At 40.2% G+C, this 16,012-nt stretch overlaps 1 protein-coding gene across 3 annotated transcripts in view; it reads right to left on the reverse strand.

The window, feature by feature from the left end:
* Nucleotides 1–16,012, reverse strand: part of KDM5A (lysine demethylase 5A) — an 84,388-nt gene that overhangs the window by 16,009 nt on the left and 52,367 nt on the right. Inside the window, exons 22-28 of one of the 3 annotated variants that reach the window (XM_019925926.3) lie at nt 14,467–14,628; nt 13,155–13,337; nt 12,264–12,815; nt 11,734–11,877; nt 5,118–5,277; nt 4,034–4,254; nt 1,750–2,157 (exon numbers count right to left, since the gene is read on the reverse strand). In XM_019925926.3, coding sequence (XP_019781485.1) covers nt 1,750–2,157; nt 4,034–4,254; nt 5,118–5,277; nt 11,734–11,877; nt 12,264–12,815; nt 13,155–13,337; nt 14,467–14,628 — 1,830 coding nt within the window. The remainder of the gene's footprint in view (nt 1–1,749; nt 2,158–4,033; nt 4,255–5,117; nt 5,278–11,733; nt 11,878–12,263; nt 12,816–13,154; nt 13,338–14,466; nt 14,629–16,012) is intronic. The other 2 variants (XM_019925931.3, XM_019925933.3) reach the window with 2 other exon arrangements.

The following is a 16,012-nucleotide window of genomic DNA, read 5'->3' on the forward strand; positions in this document are numbered from 1 at the left end:
CTTGACCACGCTGAGAGGAAGCAGGACATGTGTTAACAATTTTATGGCAGCTGAGAAAAAAACTGCCTGTAGCGTTTATATGCTACAGGAAAAGAACAGGGATAGTAGATGAACTGAACTGTATTTTAAATGCTGAACAGAGGAGAGGCGAGAGGTTATTAAGTGAAAAGGAGAAAAAAAGAGAAAGGTTCATGATGGATATAAACACTGTAGGAAGGATGACAGGAAAGCTTGAAAAAGAAACATATCCTGTTGCCAGTCCTCCAACTGCCATACAATTAGTTAAAGGAGGAAGAAAAGGGAGAAGGTCCTGCCAACACTAAGCTGCTAATACTTCAGACCCAAGGAGAAACTGCTAACCTGTCATCAGCCTCTTTAATAAACAGATTCAGATGAGAATAAATTCAAATGAAAGATAAAAATAATACACGCACATATAATGCATCTACCAAAATGCTTTAAAATATTTATAATATAGAAAAATACTTACGAAACTAATAAAGCAGATACAAAAGTGGACAGTATGACACGATATAAAACAAACTATACAGGAAAATAATTGCAAGGGAACACACTAAAATATTTACAGCTGTGGTCCTCAGAAAGCTGGACTATGGGATATAAATTTTACTATATATTCATTTTCCAAAAGTGAGTAGAAAACCTTTAATAAGTATAATTTAAATACGAGTCATTTAGTTTTGCACTGTGTTTTTGTACTTGCATCTCAGTTACCGGAGGGGTGGGGATATTAGCGGAGAGGACCTGGTCTGGGAGCCAGGGTTCTACTTTCGGTTTTGCCACTAATGAGCTCTGTGACTTTGGTCACATCATTTACCTTCACTCAGTCCTGGCTTCATCATTTGTGAAATGAAGAGGCTGGACAAGGTGACCTCTTCAAGCTCTAACAAGTATTTAACTGAGGAGGAAAGTAAGGGAATAGTGATGCAGCTGTGTTTATTCTGTTGATATATTCAAATTGAGGAGCTATTAAAATTCTAAACATCAAGTGGTGTATGGAGATAATAAAATTAAAACCATGAATTTACTAATAATCTTGATGGGAACACTATAATAGATACCTTCAGCCATTTAATGAACTAGGATTTTTCATGAAGTCCATCCGTCTTTCTCAGAAGTTTATAACATCAATTATTACCTTAAGAAAGACTATCATATCCTTGCTAATATTTAGAATTCAGGGCTGACATTTCAAAAATAATACCTTTAAAGGTCTTTATTTTTTGCAAGAGATGTGAAAACAATCATATTCTATTTAGGAGAGTACACATAGGGCTGGGTGTGGATAAGACACAGACCAAAAGGGAAGATTTAACCTCCTAGTTTTAGGTCTTCAGAACTGATCTCAATGCAATTTGCCACAGCTCTTAGGATACCGGCCCAGGACTTTTCGGGCCACTGTGGCTAACTGACAAGATGTCTAGTCCCCCGAGGCACCCTGCAGGGAAGGGACACAACTGCTCTGAGCCCTGCTGTGCCCACGCACGAGACACACCGCTCCTGGTACCACACAGCTTCTCTCTGCTCGGTCAGGACGATCACCACGTATACGATTTCTAAAACACAACATTTCTTCTACTAAGAGCCTCATAACTGAAAATGTTTCTAGAAACTGAATTAAACATGTGACGTCACAAGGCCAAACAGACCATCATTACCTCAAACCCAGGTGTGCCCGGCCGCTGCTCCACGTCCCCGCGCATACTTGGCGGGTACAGCTAGACTCACCTTGTCCTTGCAGGGCCTCTGGCAGTTCTGCGCGGCACACACAGCGTTCTCGTCGTCAGACTCCTCTGCTCCTGACCAGTCATATTTGGAGGGGATGTCCAGCACCTTCTTCTCTCTCTTCTTCTCCGAGCTCTCCTTCACAAGTTCAACTTTGGCTGCAGCAGCCTTCTCCTTCTTTTTCTTCCTCTCTTCTTCTTTTGCTAGTTTCTTGGCCAGTTTGTTCAGCTCTTTTGATTTTTCCGCACTTAATTTTAATTTCTTCTTTTTAGGTTTATCCATTTTCTTTAGCTCCTTGGACTTCTGTTTTCCTTCGCCAAAAAGCTGTTCTTTTTCTAGCTTCCGTTTCCGTTTCTTCTCTGAAGAGTCCTTTCCTTTTATTTTTAATGGTTTCTCTTCCATGCTGTCATCCTTCGTAAGTATAAAATTAGAAACAATTTTAAAGCAAGACATTTAAAAACTGTTTTATCCTCTTACATGAGGTATCAGGAATAGGCAATTTCATAGAGACAGGAAATAGAATATGAGTTACTGGGGCTGGGGGGAGGGAAATGGGATTATTTAATGGTACAGAGTTTCTGTTAGGAATAATTTTAAAGGTCTGGAAATGGATAGTGGTAATAGTTGTATAATATTATAAATGTAATTAAAACAACTGAATTGTATACTTAAAAACAGTTGAAATGATAAATTTTATGTTGTGTACATTATACCACAATAAATATTCTGAAGATATTTTAAGAAGGCAAATATAATATTCAAAGAAGATAACAGTAGAAAATAATGACAAGCCCTAAATAAAATATCTGACTTATTTTTAGCTTATCAGAGGGAAAAAAAACGCAAAAAAAAGTGTCTGCATATATTAGTATAGTCTGTAGCACCTCTACGTAACTGAGATGAAAACATACACAGAAAGCTAAATGTATACTAACTAATTATGTAATAACTCTTTGGGTCTCCATTTACCAGTACTAAAGTTCTTTATTAACTCAATAAATCCTTGGTGGTTACGAAGTTATCAAAACTGTCAGCAAAACACAAAATTTTATCCATGATCTCATTACAAAGGGTATGCAGTGACTTTCACAAGAAAACAGTTGCTGTCACGAAGCAAAAACACTTGCCTTTTTTTTCCTCAACTGTCTAATATTGTTGCTATTTATGTGCCAAGGTAGTAAACATTAAAGATCTTAATAGTAAAAGTGTGTCCAGTAACAGAAAGAACAAGGGGTAAGGTAGAAAAAGAAATACTGAAAAACATAAGCTTGATAATTACTTAAGAAATAACACTTGAGAATTTATTTTCCCACAGATGTGATACTGGAATATCTTTGACAGGAACCTCAGAATCTGCAGATTCGTAAAGAACACTGGGTTACAAGTGTCTTAAGTCTATCACATCTTGAATAAGATATTTAACTTCTCAACACTTTGTGTTTCCTTATATGTGAAATAAAGATCAGATGAGATAACAGATGTGAAGAAAATGCTCTGCGACTGGAAAGTACTATCTAAGTCAGGCACCCTCAATCTGACTTCCAAACCAAAGACAAACCACAGTGCCCCAGGCGTATCCGTGTCAACTGCTGCTGACAGTGTACCTTCCGCCTCATGGAAACAGTCATGGAAAAGAATAATGAAAAGGATACTGGAGTCTAATGCCAGAGAGAGAACCCAGGTCTCCGTTTTTACTCCACGTGTGACCTCAGGCATGTTTCTACGTCTCTGACCCTTACTTTCTTCACAGGCAGAATGAGCTAAATACTCGCCATGTCTCTCCTTTCTCCCTCCCCCTCAGGACTATGGTGAGGACGAATGAGATCATGGATAGAACAACATGTATAAACTGTATAAATAAGAAACTGTGTGATTTATAATTGTATACAAGTGTGTAAATTGTATAAATGTATGTGGACTCCCCCTCCCACCCAATCCACTTCTATTTAACCATTCCCTTGCTTCCTGTTTTCAACCACTATATTGCCCCCTGCCTAACTTTTGGGCCTTTCACCAGTGTGAGTCTGGGCTAAGGAAGTTGTTCTCAACTTGTGAATTACAGTACCTCCCTTTCTTTTCGGCAGAAATGGCCTTTTTAAAAACTGAATATTACATAAAATCTCAATAAAGAAAACCACAAAGCAGAACTACTTTGGCGTAATGAGAAAGTAGGACAATCAGAGTCCTACCCACCCAGCCACCCCTTGTGGCAATCTGTGGTACCTCCAAGGAACCTGGACGTTCTAAGTGGTTTTAAAACCACTGTAAGTAAGCTTCAGATCCATACCTCCATGATGTGCAGGAATCTGTCTTCAGAGGGTGGGTGTGTGGCCTGCAAAATCCGCCATATGTGTTGAGTCTCATCCAGAGACACCTCCAGGAGATCTCCAATCATCATAAGTTCTTCCAGCTGGGCTTTAGCTCCAGGCGATAACTCTAGCACCGGAGGCTCCAAACTACGGGGCACCAGAGGGCTCTTCCGAGGTTGTTTCCTTGTGGTGCTAGAACCTTGCCCCCAAAATATAAGACAAAATAATGAAAACGATTGAAAAAATGTAATGTTTTGAAAGTAAATATTTAGAAGAATGGTCCCTCCTCCTCCAACATTTAATTTAGAAGTTTGGGTTCACTGCATCAGTATGAAAGTGAAAATAAAATTTTTAAAAATACAGAACAGAAAGACCTAGAATTCTAATGACCACTCTAAAAAACTGGTTTAGAGTAAAAAAAAAAACAACAGGTTCCTTATTGATTCTTTACCTTGTGACTGGAGGGGAAGGGGAATGGGAGAGAATCTCCTACCCCGCGCTCTCTCCATTTCAGAGAATACCAAACAACTAAGCATATAACTGCCCCATATGAATGCTATACGCTGCTCCATAAAATCCTGAATTTCACCGCGAAGAGAGAAATACTCTCCCTTTTCCAGAGGTGTGACCTAAAGCAGTCGGACTCACTTTCACTAGGGACAAAGAAAGTGAACATAACAGAGAAATTACTTACCAAGGGATAAAAAACTAACAAAGCTTTCCAAAACCAGAATGAATATTCTTAAAAAGCAGCAAGTTCCTCAACAACCGGTAACAAACAAATAGAGGATAAATAACTACCTATCGGGGATTTGATCAAAATAAAATGGGACTAGAATGGGACCAGAGGGCCTCTAAAGTCCTTCTAATTGGGATTCAATAATGCTATGGAAATGTTCAGGTTATGACCTAATGACAGAAAAATGCTAACAGAGACTGGCTTTTCCAAAGTTGCATTTTTTCAGGTTCTATCGCATTTCACTGCCAGGGTTTGTACTGAAAGAGAGATTCAGTATGGTTTCAGGCTTCTCTTCTCCATGCCGCTACCAAGGGCCGTAATACCTTGAGAACAGCTCTTAGAAGCAGACGAATAAGCATGCTCAGCACAGAAGGAGGGTGCCGTCCACATGTGCGTGACCACCTCCTCGGACTTGATGGGAATCTCTTCATCACAAAATAGGCTGGGCTCCAGACTGCTGGAGGATTTCACACTGGCTGTGTCCTGTAGAAGAAACGAAGCGGGTATGGAGAATTGGAAACAACTTATCCCGTGACAAGAATCTAAATACAGGCTTTCAGGTTAAAGTTTCTAATATAACACAGTATATATATTAAAAAAACAAATAAATAAAAGATCTTAAAATTAAATATATGGTATTTAGTAAGACAGAAAATGTCCATTGGGGAAAAAAACAGAAATCACCAGAGTTTCAAGCCAAAAGGGAAAGAGTAAAGCTCAAAAGTATCCTCAGGGCTTCCCTGGTGGCACAGTGGTTGGGAGTCCGCCTGCCGATGCAGGGGACATGGGTTCGTGCCCCGGTCCGGGAAGATCCCACATGCCGCGGAGCGGCTGGGCCCGTGAGCCGTGGCCGCTGGGCCTGCGAGTCCGGAGCCTGTGCTCCTCAGCGGGAGAGGCCACAGCAGTGAGAGGCCCGCATACCGCAAAAAAAAAAAAAAAAAAAAAAAAAGTAATCCTCAGAGATAATAAACCTACAAGAAAATTACGATTACGTAATCAACTTTCTACAGTCTAAAACTCATAAAAACTCCTGTAGTCACAAGTTAAGGAACTTTGACCCTTTAAGAAAAATAAAATGGACTTAGGAGGGGAATAAAGGTTTAGATGTGACAACTTAAGGACACAAATTATTTAATCCTCTCTAAAGGTTTTCAAACCTAGATGCTTACCAACTGCTCTTAATATAATAAACAGCCTGACAGTATTCGAGCTATACAACTGTGACAAGTCTAATTAGGACTCAGACGATCCTCCCCTGTAGTTAGGGGAGAATAACCCACAAGTACAGCTTCAACGGTCACAGTGCAATCAGGGAGACAGAAATCACAAAAAGTTCAACAAGGAGAATTTAATAAAGTGAACTCGTTAAATGTACATTAAAGTCTTGAAAAGGCAAAACAGAAACACCAAAGTAACACTAAGACAACTGCAAGAAAAGAGTTGCCATCCCTAAGGGTTGAGGTAACAGAGAAAAGAAGTGGGGTTATTAGAACCAAGAAGCTCAGAGAAGGGGCCTGCAGAGTTGGGACCCAGACCTCTGATGAGGAAGTGCTGGTTCTGCTATCCCTAATAGAATACAATGTGGCTGGCTTCTGGAGTGTGAAAAAAACATCAACTAGAAATTGGAACCAGTTGCCACTGCCAGGGTAAAAAAACAAAAACAAAAATCAAACAAAAGCCCCCCCAAAACGAAAAACAATTGTAGTTCAATGATGACAGGAATGGAGAATAAAACAGGGGAAGGATCAACTCCCTTCTCACTGCACAGGCCTTTTAATTTTTCTCTAATGCCCTGTGCTGGCGGGGGGAGGGGGAGGGCAGCAGGCAAAGGGTACATGTGTAGAGCAGGGGTTGGCAAACCACAGTCTGCGGGCCAACCCCGCTGGCTGCCTAGTTTTTTGTTTGGAGCATGAGCTAAGAATAGTTTCTACATTTTTAAAGAGTTGTTATTTAAAAAAAAAAAAAGAGGAAGGAGGAGAAGGTGTAACAGAGACCAAATATGGCTTGCAAAACCCAAAATATTTACTTTACATAATATACCTAGAGAATATCACTACATATAATGTATGCTAATATATACATATATTACTTTACAGAAAAAGTTTACCAAGCCCTGGTGTAGAGTCCCAGACCTAGCATCACCAAGCAGAGTATAAATGAGTAGCTTAGGAGACGAGAGACAACAGCTCAATGACTAATGCAACACCTGATTTTCTTTGTAGGGTGCATGAGAGGAAGGTCTATTGTTATCACGAGCCTATCCTTAATTAAACAGGATACTTAAAAGGTTTCATAAGAAGATTCTGGAAGACAGTGTCACTCACTGAAAATTCAGGAACAGCACAGTTCGTGTAAGTCTTATTTCCTATTGAAGAATTTAAGTCTTAAAAGGCAACAGATAGGAGAGTACTTTAGTACTCGCCTACTGCAGTCCCCAGATGTGTCATCTCACTGACTGCAATTTTTTTTTCTAACCTTGACTCTACTCATTTGATTGTAACTCATGCAGGAAACTTTCTGTTAAGCTTCCAAACTAGGAAGGAAAGTGATCAGAAAATAATGATTGAGGATTTCCCTGGTGGTGCAGTGGTTAAGAATCCGTCTGCCAATGCAGGGGACACAGGTTTGAGCCCTGGTCCAGGAAGATCCCGCATGCCACGGAGCAACTAAGCCCGTGCGCCACAAGTACTCAGCCTGCACTCTAGAGCCCGCACCACAACTACTGAAGCCCGTGCACCTAGAGCCCGTGCTCCGCAACGAAGAGAAGCCACCACAATGAGAAGCCCATGCATTGCAACGAAGAGTAGCCCCCGCTCACTGCAACTAGATAAAGTCCGCGTGCAGCAACGAAGACCCAAGGCAGCCATAAATAAATAGATAGATAGATACATAGAAAATAATGATGGAAAGTAAAGACAGGTAAAGTAAATTAAAAAAAAATTACTTCCCCAGGGTGAAGTATGAAATATGAAGAAGTACTCACTGACTTTGGTAAGTTAAAGAGGCATTGTTAGCCCCAGAGCAATCACTGAAAAAAATAAAAAATAAAAAGGGGTATAGGTAAGAAGCCAATAAAGGAAATAAAATGAAACCTTAAAAAAATTGTCAATTAACCCAAAAGAAGGCAGGAAAAAGCAACAGAGGAACAAAAACAGAAAAAAATGAAAAATAAAGATGGTCAACTTAAATCCAGCCATGTCAACAATTACATTAAATGTAAATGAACACCCCCAATTAAATGACAGAGATTGTAATACTGCCTCAAAACCAAGATTTAACTATATATTCTACAAACGCATATATATGCAGAATGACACACCAAAAAGAACCCTACCACATGTGCTGTCTACAAAAGACACATTTTAAATATAAAGACACAGATAGGCTGAAGGTAAAACAACTGATAACAGCAAGCTTAAACAAATTACTCTTCCTAAGAAGGAAAATTACAGTTCAGTTGCACTAATGGCAAATATGCAAGAAAGGAGGAATGGCTTCTCAGTGAGAAATGTGTTGCACACACAGATCTGTCACTCCACCTTATCTGATATTAGCAGGACTAAAGTCTCAGACAAAATCTACTCTACAGTAAGTCCCCTACATACGAATGAGTTCTGTTCCGAGAGCACCTTCCTAAGTCCAACAAAGTTAGCCTAGGTACCCAACTAACACAATCGGCTATACAGTACTGTACTGTAATAGGTTTATAACACTTTTCACACAGATACATAAAAAACAAACACACACACACACAAAAACATTTTTAATCTTACAGTACCTTTTTAAAATACAGTACCTTGAGAAGTACAGTAGTACCAGCTTCTACACTTGCTTCTGGACATGCTGGGCTTGAAATAAAGACACTGTACTACTTTACTCTATACAGTACTATAGAGTAAAGTACACAAAAGCACAACCACTTGTAGATCCCACATGCCGCGGAGCAACTAAGCCCATGCGCAGACTTAGCTGTCACACACGTGACAATGTACGCCAGACACGTGAACAAACTTAGGTGACTGGATACGCAAATGCACGTTCACATCTTTCAAAGTTTGCAACTTGAAGGTTCGTATATAGCGGACTTTATTTCTACCAAAGCTCAAGCCACCCAAGTGTTAACAAGCATAGAGAAGAAAAAAAAATGAAAGAATCCAACTGCTTAACTTGCCTTTCTGTAAATTAAGAAATTACCGGGATAAAAATAGAACTTCCTGGGAGATAATACCTACTACTATTTTATACCCTCCTTTCTGGTGTGTAATTGTACACGTATGCATTTGAAAAATATAAACTGTAATATGGACAGACAGTTCCAGTAAAGGTAAACACTATGCCTTAAAAGGAAATAATCATATGAATATCTGAAAGGTTATCCCAGACACAATCACAAGACATCTGTGACAGACTTTGTTTCATATAGATTTTCCTAACTAACGAGTTTTTTGAATTGCTTGCTCCGATTATTTTAGTGATCACATGCAAAATGAAGTCATCAAACAATGCAAAGCACACACTGTCTGTTTTAAACATTTCAATGCTACGATAACTAGGATCAATGACTGATTTTATTTTTCTTTATAATTACCTACTCTTCTTCCTAAACCGGCAGGGGCTCTTCATCCTAGCAAAGACACTAAATTTGAACTATTTTAAGGATGATTTCATGGTCACAAGCAGGGAAGATCATATAAAGGGAAAAATCACCAAGCCAACTGCAAATAAACTGGCAAATAAGATTTTCATTACACAATCGGTGCTTGCGCTATAGGAAAATCCTCAAGAATATAATTTTTTTAGTGCAAAGATACCGCCGTCAAGATAAATTTGACCTTGAATTATCATGTCTTGCCACCATTCTTCCACTGTCCTAAGCTGTCAAATACACTGCTAACATTATAAAATCCATAATCTTATCTTTCTACCCTGCAAACACCCTCTCCTCAGACTGTAAGCTAAGACCCCCATATATATTTTGCAAACAGAGGACTACTCCATACAACCGAATCAACCACTGCTCTGATCCCTAGCCCTGAAATCATGTAATACCTGGGATGTTTTGCTTTCATAGGTTACCAATCTGCCTCCAAGTGAAATCCATCCTGTTTAGCAATTCTAGAGTGCTGGTTGATACCTAATGTGCTAGAAAGATAACCGAAGTACTGAGGGCCTCTAAGCCACGGCAAACAGGCAATTCTAGTACTGGCTAACTTACACGTGGCGTGGGCAGCATTCCCTTTCAGCTGCTCCTGGTCATTCTACCAACTTTATAAATAAAGATGGTCATTAACCACAAGGATAACAAGGTGCTTAGGAACCTTATCATTATACTTTTAATTAATTAATTTTATTTTCGGCTACGTTGGGTCTTCGTTGCTGTGCACAGGCTTTCTCTAGTTGCTGCGAGCGGGGGCTACCCTTTCTTGCCGTGAGCAGGCTTCTCATTGCAGTGGCTTCTCTCTGTTGCAGAGCACGGGCCCTGGAGCGCACAGGCTTCAGTAACTGTGGCACGTGGGCTCAGTAGCTGTGGCTCACAGGCTCTAGAGCACAGACTCAGTAGTTCCGGCACACGGGCTTAGTTGCTCTGCAGCATGTGGGATCTTCCCAGACCAGGGCTCGAACCCATGTCCCCTGCATTGGCAGGTGGATTCTTAACCACTGCGCCACCAGGGAAGTCACTTAGAACCTTTTTTTTTTTTTTTTTTTTTTTTGCGGTACGCGGGCCTCTCACTGTTGTGGTGTCTCCCGTTGCGGAGCATGGGCTCCGGACGCGCAGGCTCAGCGGCCATGCCTCACAGGCCCAGCCGCTCCGCGGCATGTGGGATCTTCCCAGACCGGGGCACGAACCCGTGTCCCCTGCATCGGCAGGCAGACTCTCAACCACTGCGCCACCAGGGAAGCCCTAGAACCTTATTTTAAATGCTAATTCAAGTTTCAACTTTTCTCGTCTTTAATTCATGTAATTTTTAAAAATTCCCTCATTAAAACATCCCCTTGATCCATTTTTATCTTGATAAAAACATTTTCCAGTGGGTAATTTACAAGCATCTATGATAGATGGTTTAACTTTATATCCTGGGAGTTCTAATGCCAATGGTATTCATGCTCTAAGAATGAGCTTACCTAGTATGCTGAAAAGACAAAGGAAAAGACACTGAACAGACTGGGAAGAGAAGGCACCCTAGTTTTTTCATACATCAGAGTACAAACTCCCCGGTTACTGGCATAGATGCTAAACATTAGCTCAACAAAGAATAATACAAAACAGATCAAGAGATTAACTGTAAGCTGGCAGAGTGTCTGCCTAGATCATGATGTTATTACTAGACAAAAGGCAAAGGTCTTGGGCATGACACAAAACAACAATAAAAGGCCAAAAGGATCCAACACAAAACCTTGCCAAAACCTTCCCTTCATCCCAATGTGGTGTCATTATGAAAACAATCATATTGGGGCAAATACTTTGTTCTAACTGTGACTGTAACTCCACAAATTCGAACCATGGGCCCAAGTATAACCCATCCCTGAATATGACATGCTGTCTAGCACCATTCAGATAGGAGATGAGAGAAAGAGACTCAAAGCAAAGCTAGAATGGGATTCTTAAAACTACAGAGACTTTAACAACCCAAAGGAAAAAGCAATGAAATCAGCCACGAAAGTTTTCAATAACTTAAATGTATAATTTTTCTAGTCCCTCTAAGCCTCAGGGTGAGGAAAATAAATACAGATTTTAAAAAATTCCATCCTTTAAAAAAAAATTAAGTTTCATCAATCTATATATTTTTTGGAGCACTGAAAAAATGCTATCACCATCAACTAGGATAGAGAGATGACTAGCTTTCTCTTCCACTTTCAGGCTTCAAACACCAGTGTTCAACAGCTTTTTTGAACAAACTCAGTGAACAAACAAACCCACACGGCCTGCCCTGTACTTACCTTCGTGTCACAGCCATATGTCTCCCGAATGTCTTCATCAGAATCCGTCTCTTCATCATCATAGTCCACCGTTTGCCGAGGGGAAGAAGATACACTGCTCACCACCCGGTTAAAAGCAGACTGCTGGAAACTAGGCAAGTGTCCCTAAACAACAAGCAATCCCAAGATGAGCAGAGAGACACACTACAAAAACATGCGTAATTCATGTATGCTTAAGACCACCAAAACCTAACAAACCTGCAAACCGGCTAACAGAATTCAACAGTTAGTACAGATCAAATTATTTGATTGTAACGCTAAGGTCTACCTGAATGATATTTCCAGGTAATACTTCACTGAAACGACGTTACGTATATACCCAAAGAAAATCCTATGGGCGTACGTGCAAAGAGGAAATTATGCATAATATAGTTGCTAGCAACTTACTGTTATTTTCCTAATCTACTGGTAAGATAGATTTGATTTACTACTTACACACTGACAAATATTATCCCCATGAAACAGGAAAAAAAAGAAAATTCTAAACTTGCCTGTAAGTCTGGATTGGCAGCGGCTTTCTGGAGCTCTGCGCTGATGATCTTTTCAGTTTTCTCCCGAGCTGCCTGCTCCACCATCCGCTGGCTCAACACAGAGAGCTTGGCCAGGGCAGAGGACAGCTCATCTGTGGCCAGGGCTTGCCGGGCCCTGTCCTGCCAACTCATTGCACGTTCTGTCAAACACTGAAGGGCCTCTCCTTCAGGCAGCCGTACAGGCAACTTCTGAAGGGATACCAGGAGGGACAGAATGGTCTCTAGCCTAGGTCTTCGAGACCGCATACAGAGAGGGCAAAGGAACTTTACTTCTTTAGCCTGCCAGCTAGACCCTTTCTTCTGGGAACTTGACTTAGGAAGAGGAACACAGCTGTTATGAAACCAGTCTTTGCAGAGCTCACACTGGAGCATAAACCCACTCGCTGTCTTGCGGCAAATGCAAAATTTTACTTCTTCTATGCGGTCTACCATTGACATCTTGGCGAGGTTGGCTGCTCTGAGGGAATGCATGGCTTCAATCTCTTTTTGCTCCCGTTCTTTGAAAACTGCCACCTGTGTACAAAAAACATTTAAGTGAAGGGAGTCACTGTGAAATACCCCAAAAGCACCAAATCTTCAAGGCTAAGGGATCACCTCCATGTTGTAGCCTCACGGTGACAGAGCACTGTCTTTTTTTTTGGCCACACCGCACAGCATGTGGGATCTTAGTTCCCTGACCAGGGATCGAACCCACCCCCCTGCACTGGATACACAGAGTCTTAACCACTGGACTGCCAGGGAAGTCCAAAGCATTGTCCTTTAAAAAAAAAAATCAGTAATTTCTTAAAATTTGGGGCAGCATGACAGTTTCTGTGCAAACATTCCTCATCTGCAAAATTCACAAGTACTCACAATTCGCATCAGTAGAGTACTTTTTAATTCTTCTATAGGGTGCAGTAGAAAGATGGTATGCCTTGAAATCAAGCAGCCTTGGTATGAGGCCTGGCTCTTGCACTTAACAGACTCCTGATCCGGGTTACAAGTTTTCTGAATCTCAGTCTTCCGAAAAATGGGAACACTACTAACCTCTTTTTGCTGTTTTAAGGATTAAATAAGATAACATATGGAAGTGCCTAACTTGGTGCCTGGCACAAGATAAACATTCAATCAATACTGACTCCTCACCCCCTTGTAATTCATTCTCTGGGGGAAAGTTTGATACAAACCAATTTTAATTTCTTTCTAGGACTTTCCAACTTATGTAGAAGAAGAATAACAAAGCCCGATGACTAATTATAACAAGGTTTTATGTAACTCATTTCAAAGAAGTATATAAAAACAAAATTTAATTATTATGAATATTGTCAGGGCATTTTCTTTTTAAACTTTGGTAGCTTTGAAGCAGTTCTGAAATAACTTCCAGTGCTATTTTTCTGGCAAGACTAACTTATTGGGCAGGCTCTCTAACAAGAAATTATTGCCACCAGCCTCAAAACAGGATCATTTAGGCAGAAAGAGCCATATGAACTCACTTAGTATATGCGATTCACTACTACTACATATTGCCCAAACTCATTTTATTTTCTACTTCCTCAGTCTCCTTGTAATTGTAACATATTCCTCCTACTCTCCAATAAAACCCATAATTTTAATTAGCTACAAACATCTTACTGCACACTCACTATACTACTGAATGCTGCTAAAAGAGGTAGACACTGCAAATTGCAGCTGCTGTCAGTCAGCTGGTAGAAGTCCTTTGAAAAGCACAACAGCACTAAGCACCAAATGCTCTGAAATTCTAGCCCAGTAAATCCCATTCCTAAGAGTCAAGTGCAGGAAAATGATGTGAAGAAAGGACAAGGCTATACAGAGCAGTTCACTTTGCTATTATCCGTAACAGCGAACTCCTAGTAACAACAAAAATGGTCAATATCAGAAAAGTGTTCAGCAAGGTATGGATAATTTGATGGAATATTAGGTGACTACTAAAATAACAATAAAGAAGAGAGATGGAAAAGACAATGTTAGGGAGAGAGAAGAGTAAACTTTTTATATTCTTTGATTCCAAATATTAAACAAGATGTGAAATATGTACAACCATAAGGCCAAAGATGAAGCACACAGAACACAATAGTTAAGAACATGGAAACAGCGATTCTGCTAACACCGTCACAGAATCCTGTATTCACCAAGCAAAGTCAAGATGCACTACATGATTTCTTACCACTGTGGCTGTATCTCTGGTTTCCTCCAATCCCTCCTCCAGATCACTCAGCGGTTCAAGGTCCAGATCCTTTTCTTTTTCTTTTTCTATTAGTTCTTTTACTTTTTTCCTTCTATTTTTTCCACTCCCATAAATACCAATGTCAGTTCGGGGACTAAGCACCTACAAAAATAAAACCAAATATGGAGCTCTGGTTTAAAAAAAAAAAATCTCAAAACTGAAAATAAAATGAACCATTTACTGACCACTCACACGTCTTAGACACGTTCTTATGAACTTCACATGCATTATCTAATTCAAAACTGCCAACAAGCCTCTGATGTAGGTGGTATTACTGTACATGGCACTGTACAAACGAGGGAAACCAGAAAGGCAACGACTTGCCCACAGACACAGGGTTAGCACTAGGAAGCCAGTCCTCAAACATGAAAATATCTTACTCCAAAGTCTATGCTCTTAACTACTACGTTCAACTGTTCAATAGGAAAAGGGTAATGAGTATTGAAATTTGTGCTTCTCACTATTCACAATAGCCAAGACATGGAAGCAACCTAAGTGTCCATCAACAGGAATGGGTGAAGAAGATGTGGTACGTATATACAATGGAATATTACTCAGCCATAAAAAGGAACGAAATAATGCCATTTGCTACAACACAGATGGACCTAGAGATTATCATACTAAGTGAAGAAAAACAGAGAAAGACAGATATTATGATATCACTTCTTTGTGGAATCTAAAAAAAATGATACAAATGAACTTATTTACAAGACAGACACAGAGTCACAAACATAGAAAACAAACCTATGGTTACCAAAGGGAAAAGCTGGGGGGAGGGATAAATTAGGAGCTTGGGATTAACAGATACATACTACCTATATATAAAATAGATAAACAAGGTCCTACTGTATAGCACAGGGAACTATATTCAGCATCTTGTAATAACCTATAATGGAAAAGAATCTGAAAAAGAATATATACTTGTGGGACTTCCCTGGTGGCGCACTGGTTAAGAATCTGCCTGCCAATGCAGGGGACACAGGTTTGATTCCTGGTCCGGGAAGATCCCACATGCTGCAGAGCAACTAAGCTCATGCACCACAACTACTGAGCCTGCGCTCTAGAGCCCACAAGCCACCACTACTGAGCCTGTGAGCCACAACTACTGAAGCCTGCGTGCCTAGAGCCTGTGCTCCGCAACAAGAGAAGCCACCACAATGAGAAGCCAGTGCACCACAGTGAAGAGTAGCCCCCGCTCGCCACAACTAGAGAAAAGCCCACGCACAGCAACGAAGACCCAATGCAGCCATCAATCAATCAATCAATCAATCAATTTAGAATATATATGTATAACTGAATCACTTTGCTATACGCCAGAAACTAACACAACACTGTTAATCAACTATACTTCAATTAAAAAAGATTTTTTTTTAATTTGTGCCTCTGAGAAATAAGATCTTTCAGTGACAGAGTCCATTATAACAGCAGAGATAAGATCAGGTTGACTTCTTTTTCTAGACATAGTATTAGATGAACTGGAAACAAG

This window comes from Tursiops truncatus, chromosome 11 (genome assembly GCF_011762595.2).
Source record: "Tursiops truncatus isolate mTurTru1 chromosome 11, mTurTru1.mat.Y, whole genome shotgun sequence".
NCBI lineage: Eukaryota > Metazoa > Chordata > Mammalia > Artiodactyla > Delphinidae > Tursiops > Tursiops truncatus.